The sequence below is a fragment of the Bos taurus genome, chromosome 21, assembly GCF_002263795.3.
Source record: "Bos taurus isolate L1 Dominette 01449 registration number 42190680 breed Hereford chromosome 21, ARS-UCD2.0, whole genome shotgun sequence".
In the NCBI taxonomy this organism is placed as follows: domain Eukaryota; kingdom Metazoa; phylum Chordata; class Mammalia; order Artiodactyla; family Bovidae; genus Bos; species Bos taurus.
Window position 1 is genome coordinate 58899916 of NC_037348.1, and position 10870 is coordinate 58910785.

General features: G+C 36.4%; 1 protein-coding gene across 5 annotated transcripts in view; it reads left to right on the top strand.

Moving 5' to 3' along the window:
* PPP4R4 (protein phosphatase 4 regulatory subunit 4) overlaps window positions 1–9364 on the top strand; it is a 104153-nt gene extending 94789 nt beyond the window's left edge. For all 5 annotated transcript variants that reach the window (XM_024982120.2, XM_024982118.2, XM_024982119.2 and 2 more), the window contains 2 exons: window positions 5222–5369; window positions 8355–9364. In XM_024982120.2, coding sequence (XP_024837888.1) covers window positions 5222–5369; window positions 8355–8379 — 173 coding nt within the window. In that variant the 3' untranslated portion in view covers window positions 8380–9364. The remainder of the gene's footprint in view (window positions 1–5221; window positions 5370–8354) is intronic.
* Window positions 9365–10870: the final 1506 nt, after the last annotated feature.

Genomic DNA, 10870 nt, shown 5'->3' on the forward strand with positions numbered 1-10870 from the left:
CTTTGGGAGCGAAGATGGGCTTGAGGATGATTGTCATTTGAGATGAACCTTAAGGTGCTCTAGAATTTTGACAGGCAGAGATGGGTATGGAATACCATCCCATTCAGAGAACCTGTTAGAAGTAAAAGCTGACTATTGTGTCTTTAGAGACCAACAGCAGCCTGTCAGGCTGGAGTGTGGAGAGGGTGTGTGTGGGGTTGGGGGAGTAGTGTTAAATAAAAAATGGAAAGGTCAAAGACACAGTGTGGAAACTCAAATTAATACTATTTACTTAACATGTACCCATCAGTCATCAATTATAGCATTCCAAAGCTCTGTAGGCACCACAGGCTGGAGGAAATGTAAAGGAAATTCTAGTAAGGATTCATGGAAACAAGTTGCAATGTATCCATTGCAGGTGGATATGAAAATCGGTGGAAGTTTTTGGGAGCAATTTGGTCAAGTTCATCAGGAATCCTAGTTTTTAAAAATATTTCCTCAAAAAATCCCGTATCTAGTGATCTGTCATGAAGTATAAAATAAAAAAAAACAGAAAACAGAAAAAAAGATTTGTCAGTGTGCACTCTTGATATGATGTGATGAAAATACTACTTTAACTCTTGTCATCCTACCTCAAACCTATAACCTTAGTCTAATTGTGAGAAAAGCATCAGACAGATTCCAGTAGAGGCACAGCCTACAAAATATTTGACCAGTACCCCTCACAACTGTTAAGGTCATCAAAAACAAGGGAAGGCTAAGAAGCTGTCCCAGCAAAGGAGACCTGACAAGTAAGTGTATTGTGGTGTCCTGAATGGTATCCTTAGATACAAACAGACATTGGGTGATACTGAGGAAATCTGAACACACTGTGGATTTTTGTTAATAATACCATGTTACCATTGGTTCATTGATTGTACCAAGTATAGTATATAAATGTAAGGTATTAATAAAAAGGACCCTGATTTTGGGAAAGATTTGAAGGTGGGAGGAGAAGGGGACAACAGAGGACGAGATGGTTGGATGACATCATTGACTTGATGGACATGAGTCTGAGAAAGCTCCAGGAGTTGGTGATAGACAGGGAAGCCTGGCATACTGCAGTCCATGGGGGTACAAAGAGTTGGACATGACTGAGTGACTGAACTGACTGAACTGTGGGGGTAGGTGGGAATTCTTCATACCCGTCTCAATTTTTCTATAAACCTAATACTTTAAAAAGTTATGTGTGTGAAGATAACATTTTATTTTTTTTTATTCAATTTTAATTAAAAAAAAATTATACATGTGTTCCCCATCCTGAACCCTCCACCCTCCTCCCTCCCCATACCATCTCTCTGGGTCGTCCCAGTGCACCAGCCCCAAGCATCCAGCATTGTGCATTGAACCTGGACTGGCATCTCGTTTCATACATGACATTTCACATGTTTCAATGCCATTCTCCCAAATCTTCCCACCCTCTCCCTCTCCCACAGAGTCCATAAGCCTGTTCTATACATCAGTGTCTCTTTTGCTGTCTCGTATACAGGGTTATCGTTACCATCTTTCTAAATTCCATATATATGCGTTAGTATACTGTATTGGTGTTTGTCCTTCTGGCTTACTTCACTCTGTATAATAGGCTCCAGTTTCATCCACCTCATTAGAACTGATTCAAATGTATTCTTTTTAATGGCTGAGTAATACTCCATTGTGTATATGTACCACAGCTTTCTTATCCATTCATCTGCTGATGGACATCTAGGTTGTTTCCATGTCCTGGCTATTATAAACAGTGCTGCGATGAACATTGGGGTACACGTGTCTCTTTCCCTTCTGGTTTCCTCAGTGTGTATGCCCAGCAGTGGGATTGCTGGATCATAAGGCAGTTCTATTTCCAGTTTTTTAAGGAATCTCCACACTGTTCTCCATAGTGGCTGTACTAGTTTGCATTCCCACCAACAGTGTAAGAGGGTTCCCTTTTCTCCACACCCTCTCCAGCATTTATTATTTGTAGACTTTTGGATCGCAGCCATTCTGACTGGTGTGAAATGGTATCTCATAGTGGTTTTGATTTGCATTTCTCTGATAATGAGTGATGTTGAGCATCTTTTCATGTGTTTGTTAGCCATCTGTATGTCTTCTTTGGAGAAATGTCTATTTAGATCTTTGGCCCATTTTTTGATTGGGTCATTTATTTTCCTAGAGTTGAGCTGTAGGAGTTGCTTGTATATTTTTGAGATTAGTTGTTTGTCGGTTGCTTCATTTGCTATTATTTTCTCCCATTCTGAAGGCTGTCTTTTCACCTTGCTAATAGTTTCCTTTGATGTGCAGAAGCTTTTAAGTTTAATTAGGTCCCATTTGTTTATTTTTGCTTTTATTTCCAATATTCTGGGAGGTGGGTCATAGAGGATCCTGCTGTGATGTATGTCAGAGAGTGTTTTGCCTATGTTCTCCTCTAGGAGTTTTATAGTTTCTGGTCTTACATTGAGATCTTTAATCCATTTTGAGTTTATTTTTGTATATGGTGTTAGAAAGTGTTCTAGTTTCATTCTTTTACAAGTGGTTGACCAGATTTCCCAGCACCACTTGTTAAAGAGATTGTCTTTAATCCATTGTATATTGAAGATAACATTTTAAATAACCTCAAAAATATTAAATGCTCAGGGATCAAATTTAGCAAAATGTTTGCTAGATACTAACATTGCTGGAAGAAATTAGACATAAGTAAATGGAAGTCATACCTTGTTCATGGATTGGAAAACTTAATATTGTTATGATGTCAATTGTTTTTAAATTGAGCCAGAGATTCAATGCAATCTTGATAAAAATATTTTTGAAAGTTACTGTGTATTTAAATACACAGAACTGAGTATTTTGAAAAAAAAAATTACCTGATGTCATTTACTCCTAAAGCTTCAGTACTCAAGACTGTATGACCTACACTGACAAACATAGTTGGCTGAGTTTTAAGATTTTTTTTACTAAAATTTTTTGATGCTAAAACAATTGAATATCCATAATAAACCCAAAAAAACTGAACCTCAATTCTTATCTCACACTATACACAAAATTAACTCAAAATGTATTGTAAACTTAAACACAGAAGTTAAAAATGTGACATTTCTGAAGAAAATATAGAAGTAAGTCTTTGTGATTTTTAGAATTGACAAAAATTTCTCCAGACCCATAAAATATTAACTTACTGTACTTCATTAAAATTTAAAAGTTTGACACTTTGAAATAGAGTGTTAAAAAAATAAAAGGCAGGACACAGATTAGGAGAAAATATTCGTGTTACATATACCTGACAAAGGACTTGTATCTAGAATATACAAGTTGTTTTTTTTTTTCAAGTTGAAGTATAGTTGATTTACAATAGTGTTAGTTTCAGGTGTACAAGCACAGTGATTCAGTTATATATATATTCTTCAGATTCTCTTCCCTTATAGATTATTAGAAAATATTGAGTATAGTTCCTTGTGCTGGCTTCTCCGGTGGCTCAGCTGGTAAAGAATCTGCCTGCCAATGCAGGAGGCTCAAGAGATGGAGGTTCAATCCCTGGGTCAAGAAGATTCCCTGGAGAAGGAAATGGCAACCCACTCCAGTATTCTCGCCTGGAAAATTCCATGGACAGAGGAGCCTGACTGGCTACAGTCCATGGGGTCACAGAGAGTCAGACATGACTGAGTACACATGCCTTGTGCCATTCAATAGATCCTTGTTGGCTATCTGTTTTATATATAGCAGTGTGTGTAAGCTATTCCCAACCTCCTAATTTATCCCTCCTGCCATCCTCTTTATGTTTTATATGTCTGTGAGTCTCTTTCTGTTTTGCAAATAAGTTCATTTATACCTTTTTTCTTTTTTTAGATTCCACATACAAGTGATATATTTATTGTTCCCTGGCTTACTTCATATAGTATGACAACTTACTATCATAGGTCCATTCAAATGCTGCTAATGGCATTACTTTATTTTTATGGTTGAGTAATATTCCATATTCCACCAAATCATCTTAATCCATTCATTTGTTGATGGACATTTAGTTTGCTTCTAATGCCTTGGCTATTACAAATAGTGTTGCAATGAATGCTGGGGTGCATTTATCTTTTCATATTATGGTTTTCTCCGGGTATATGCCCAGGAGTGGATTGCAAGATCATATGGTAGCTCTATTTTTAGTTTTTAGAATATACAACAATCTTTAAAACAAATCAGGCAACTGATTTTAAAATGGGAAAAAGATTTGAACAGGCATTTCACAAGAGAAGATATACAAGTAAATAAAAAGATGCTTAAGATCAGTAACATTAGAGAAATGAAAGTTGATGCAATGAGAAAAAAATCACACACACACAAGGAGATACCACATCACATCCACTAGTGTTTAAAAATGCTCACAATATCAAGTGTGTGAGAATGTGGAGTAACCCTCCAGGACTCTCATATATTGCTGCTGGAAACGCAAAGTGGTATAATCACTTCAGACGGCAATTTGGCAGTTTCTTAGGAAATTAAATATACACTGACTACATTATTCAGCAGTTCCATTCAAGACTTAACGAAAGAGAAAACACATGTCCACATACAAACTTGCACACTGTCATTCACAGCAGCTTTGTTTGTATTAGATTATAATGGGGGTGGAAATCATGATGTCTGTCAATAGGAGACTGGATAGACAAATTTTGGCATGTCCGTGCAATAGGAATGTTCTCAGTCGCTCAGTCATGTCGTACTCTGCAACCCAACGACTGTAACCCACCAGGCTCCTCTGTCCATGGGATTCTCCAGGCAAAAATACTGGAGTGTGATGCCATTTCCCAATAGGAATACTGGTCAGCAATAAAAAGGATAAAGTATTGACATATAAAATGAGGATGAATTGCAACATAATTGTGCTGAATGAAAGAAGTCAGACAAAAAAAGAGTGTATACTGAAATGAAATTTCATGAAATGCAGACTAATCTGTAGTGAGCAGCAGCAGGCAGGTTCGTGGTTGCCTGGCATTGGAGAGGGAGCGGAGGGATGATGAGGCAGGAGCAAATGTGATGGTTGTGTTCATTCTTGATTGTGGTGATGGCCTCATAGTATATACAAATTTCAGGACCTTAAATTTGTGCAGTCTATTGTATATAATTTATACCTTAGTAAAGTTGGCTTTAAAAGAAGGGGAAAAGTCAGCTCTCATGAACCTTCTTGAAGGTTCACATCTGTCTAGTGGACTCCATCTGGCTGACTGTACGTGTGTTCTTTCAGATGACTCATTCCGGATGCGTAACACCAATAGCGCTCCCAGTTCCTTTTCTTCTAATACTTCCCTGCCCAGCACCTCCCGAGGGACAGGTAACTCAGTTGATCCCAAGAGCAGTGGAAGTAAAGATACACAACCACGGAAGGCTACCTTGTAAGTAATCCAGTGGTGGACTGCCAAGTGTTTGATTCTGTTCTTTTTCTTAGTGTGCTTTCCTTCCCACTTAAATAGTTTCCAAAGAATAGGAAGTGTCTGTAATGGGAAAATGCTATCAGTTAAAACGGTTCTTATCACATGCCTCTGGTTATGTTACATATTTTGTAGAAGATAATTTATATATGGCAAAGACGTTGTAACCTTAGGGAATTGATGAGAAACTTTAAATGGCTCCCATTAATAGCTGAGATCTATGTATTTTTCTGCAAAATATTTGCATTCCTTTAAACAACTAGCTTGGGCTTCCATGGTGGCTCAGCAGTAAAGATCTGCCTGCAGTGCAGGAGATGTGGGTTCGATTCCTGCGTCAGGAAGATTCTCCTGGAGAAGGAAATGGCAACCCACTCCAGTATTCTTGCCTGGAAAATCCGATGGACTGAGGGTCTGGCTGGCTGCAGTCTATGGGGTTGCAAAGAGTCAGATATGACTTACGAGACTAAAACAACAACAAAAACAAACGACTAGCTTAAGGTCATGGTATTTAATCACCCAGTGCTCAGAAGGATGGGTGTAATGCCGCCAGTTAAGAAATACTACTGCACTATATAATCTAGAGTTGTGGGTCCAATAAGATAGAGATTTCTACTGACATTTGTTCCTTAAAGTTAGAAGGAACCCCTTCGTGGTTCCTTTTTATGCACCAGTTGTATCTTATTTGATGAAACCTTTGTTTCTCTTAGGTTAGACATGTAAGAGGGTAGTGGGGAAAAAAAATCAACATAAGTAGAGGTCATATCCACATAGAAGCAATTCATCCAAGATGCCCAAACTACAGTTACAGGTTTCCTCTTCCGTATGGGACCCCTGACTCTTCTGATTAGAAGAGAATTTAAACAGGATTCAGATTTTCTTTTAAACATAGTTCACTTAATTCATGAATGAAGTGAAAATGAAAGTCGCTCAGTCACATCCAACTCTTTGCAACCCCATGGACTATACAGTTCATGGAATTCTCCAGGCCAGAATACTGGAGTGGGTAGCCTTTCCCTTCTCCAGGGGATCTTCCCAACCCAGGAATCCAACTGGGGTCTCCTGTCTGCATTGCAGGCGGATTCTTTACCAACTGAGCTATCAGGGTAATTCATGAATATTTTGATGAATATTTTCTAATACAGTTTCCATCGTGCATCTTTTTGCACATCAGAAACTCCATACTGGAGTCTCATTTAGGAACTGAACTGTATTATAATTTGTTCTAAATTTCTAATTGGCCATCGGTATATACAAATACAGATGTATTCCAAATTCATTTAAAACTTAGCATATTTATTGAATAGAGCTCAAGGGAAGACTACATAATAGAAAAAAATTGATAGTAAATAGAAAAAATAATATTGATGGTACAGGTTAGTAGTGTTACTACAGAGAATCTCTTAGCCATACAATTATTGCTCTAATGAATGTACTGTGGAAGCTCCATTTAAAGTCTTGAGATAGAGGCAGGACAGGGTAATGATCTATGGAGACCACAGAGCTGGACATGCAGTTCATGTCAGCACTCTGGTCCTCGCTGTGCCCCTCTGTGAAGGGGCACAGGACAGACTCAGTTCATCCTCTGAGGCACCTAACATTTTGACATCCTGAAATCCTTCCTCTTGATCACTTTTGACCCTCTTCTTCTCAAAAGACTGCTCTGGAATTCTTCTATTGAAGAACACATTTAATAATATCAGAATGAAATTCATTCTCTTCTCATCTTTCTAAATGCGATAGTCATTTATTGTTAAAAGTAAAGACCATTGCAATCTAATCTACTTATACCAGCTCTCCATTATTGGCACCAGTGGTAAAGAATCTACCTACCAATGCAGAAGACACAAGTGGCAGGTAAATTCGATCCCTAGGTCGGGAAGATCCCCTGGAGGAGGAAGTAGCAACCCACTCCAGTATTCTGCCTCAAAATTCTCACAGACAGAGGCATCTGGCGGGCTACAGTCCATGCAGCCGCAAAGAGTCGGACACAGCTGAGCAACTGATCAATATTTCAGATTACTTCTTTATGTGTTCTTTTATTGTTGAGCATGCTTTTCCTTTTTATGGACTAAATTTTATTTGCTCAATATTTATAATATAGAATTATATAATCAGTTGCATATATAATTGTTTAAAAAAATGAATCTAGAAACAAACACTGCTAAACAGTCACGTGAAGTTTGTATTTTTTCTGAATATTCGGAAGTAAGAGGTGTATTGGTATCACAGCTGCTTGGTTAATGTGTAACTGAATCTCCAAGTCCACAGCTCTCTCCATGTTATGTGGTTCTAATTTAGACTTTCTCATGAATGCATACTGCCACATAACTGCAATAGGTGATCGGTATCTGTAGATATTAGTCATGTTTCTGTGGACTCTTATCCACCATTCAGGACTATGGCATATCCAAATGAAAATCTATCCTTTTTGCTTAAAATAAGCCTGTGAAGTGATTTCAGAAAGTATTAATTATCTCTGTTTTGCTGCTTAAAAAAATTCTATGCAGTACATTCTCCAACTTTCCATTGTCATAAAGATGATACATCTGCCATTTAAAAACATCAGTGTCTTAAAGGAAGTTTAGGAATACATTGTATGTTACGTTTTACAAGGCCAGATGATTGATAATTTTAGGTTGTGTTAATTTCCGCTATGGTTATAGAAATGAAAAACAGGAAAAGTATGAATTGAATTGAATGCTATGTTAGATGCATATAAGATTTGAGTAATTAAAGGTTATTCCAAGTAAACTTTAATGTGTCATTCACTTGTCTACTTAATCACAGTTCTCATATATTAGGTTTTTTCAAAGTAGATTATATCTGTTTCTTTGTAAGTATTATATGGATAAACTTTTTAATGTTTTGTTTTCTTTTCTCTTCTTTTCTTCTCCTCCCTACCCCCTTTCTTCCTTCTCTTCTTTCTTTCTTTCTTCCTTTCTGACAAAGAAAATCCAGAAAATCCAATCCTTAGGCCATCTCCTTGAAGAAGGAGGCAAAACAAAGACAACTGGAGATAATGTGATTGATGAACAAAAGCTAAAGCAATGGCTGATGACTGGAAAAGAGAGATACATAATGGCAGCTGATGTTGTTAAACGTTCCATATTTGAAATTATATTCCCTAGGAGGTATAATATATATTTCTTGAACAATAATGTGGTTACAGAATTCCAATGTTATAGTGAAGTGTAAGGAAAAAAAAACCATTAGGTATGTGCTTTAACTACTGCTACAAAAGAGATAAGTCTGCATTTATTTGTGCAGGAAACCATCTATTTAACTGTGCTAGAGTTTAGCATTTAAAAATTGTACGAAAGGCCCAAATCAACTGAAATCACCCCGCCTAGATAATCACTTGGACGGGGACGTGGGAGTAAAAAAGTCACTGCATTTTCTCACGAATCTCCAAGCCCAATAGAAAAGTCACACTGAAACAGGGTACAAACAGCTGTCCTAAATTATATCAGTCCTGCGATTGTGGTGACAAGATGTTGTACCTGGACATTCCGAAATTAAAATTTGGCAATGAAAATTCTACAAAGATTTCTGATAACTTTTAGCTACAACTACCTTAAAAATAATAGATTGATGATTTCCTTTGTTACCTAGAAGAATTTATTTTATAAATACTTTGTTTACATTTTAGATTGTATTTGTCCTTACTGAATTAGAAATGATGAATCTAGTTTGAATCAGCTGTTATTCCAAGCTATCATGCTTAAGCTATGTCAACAGCATTTATTTGTACTAATGCTATTATTTCCATCAAAATTTGCCTGTGGAACCTATACAGTTCTTGATTTTAAAAATGTCAGTTCTTGAGATATACTGTATGAAGCTATTGTCAGCTTCTCTATTTCAAAATGCAATCAGCATATAATTATATTGATATTGAAAATATTTGTTTTTTTAAAAAAATATATTGATGTATGATAAAGATCTAATTTGTGAATGCATATGCGTGTGTGGTTACTTTTTATAATGTGAAATAATGAATAATGAATTTACTCAAAATAAAACATAGGTTAATGAGATACCTGTGTTTGTGAAAACAGTTTTAAATATTTTCTGAAGTTTTTATTCTGTAATTAAAGACAGTTTATTTTTAAGTAATGAACAAGAAAAGGGCACAGACATCAACTAAAATCACCCAGGGGCAGCTACTCAGTATGAGGCTTTCATGGTGTTTGTTTTCCCCCTTTCCTTACCTATCGCCTCTTTTTTGGCTATTTTTAGTGATGCTTAATATCTTTCATTGAAGGACCATCAGGTAAATGGAATTGTTCAACCATTCATTTTGTCAGTAGTTAAACATTGATTAGGTATGAGAAGCTTGATAATACTGGTTAGTTCATACATTCTTTGTGGATTTCACTTAACCATGTTAGTGATGTCTCCTACTAACATCACTAATGTGGAACCGAGTACATTATGATCTAGGAGAGAGCATCGGGGGTACATAATGGATGTCAAAGCAGCATCAGTTTTTCTAGCACTTTGGTTCATAGCATTGACTCTGTTACTTTAAATAAAATGCAGAATTTTAGTTTATTTGTTCAATAAGTTTGGCAGAGTTTAGACCTTTTCTTCAGCATGCATGCAGGAGAAGAAGAAAGTGATTTGACAGAGAAGTCACTAAGGCTTATTTTGCTCAGAAATTTACAGAAGTCAGCTGCAGTCTTATCTTAGGCACTAAATTATCAATTAAGACAGTCAATCAAAGTTATGTTTAGAGGTTTTCTTTTTTTCCAAGAGAACATGATAATTTCTAAAATTGTTGAAATATTTGTTAAAAATATACTTCCAAGGACAGATATATAGAGCAAAAAACCAGTTGGTGACATTTATGAATATCCATATGTACCTCAGTTTCCACTGGAAAAAATGATTGATACTCTTGTAAAAAGTTCTCAGTCTAACACCTTATTAAATAGTTCCTTTAAACCAGTTGTGTGACAAAGACACATCTCTAACTGTAGCTGCAGAGAAATAGAGACATCTCTGTTAATTATGGAAACTTGCAGTTTTAAGGATAGGTCTAGAATGTCACTAATCAGCATTATAAGCAAAAAAACAGACCTGTAGAATCAATCTTACTGGCAGAAATAGAGCTAAAAAGATTTTACTTAATAGAGAAGAGCATATAGAGCTTTGTTCCCATAACCTCATCACGGTTAAAAATCATTTCTGTTACTTGACTTCCTGGGCTTTATAAAGATGCCTTATTCTGGAAGAGTGGGTCCATTTTACCTACAGTCAGCGGCATATGTGAAATAATTTGAATTGAAATAGAACAGTCTCTTCAGCTTGACTAGGTTTATACCATGAAGATAAAATGAATTCAGTTAATTCAATAATCTGATCTCAGCTGTGGCATGTGTGTTAGGAAGTGAGTATGAGTGTGTATGTGTCTGTGTAGGAACAGTTTTTAAAATCTGACCCTTAAATATAGTGAAGTGTTG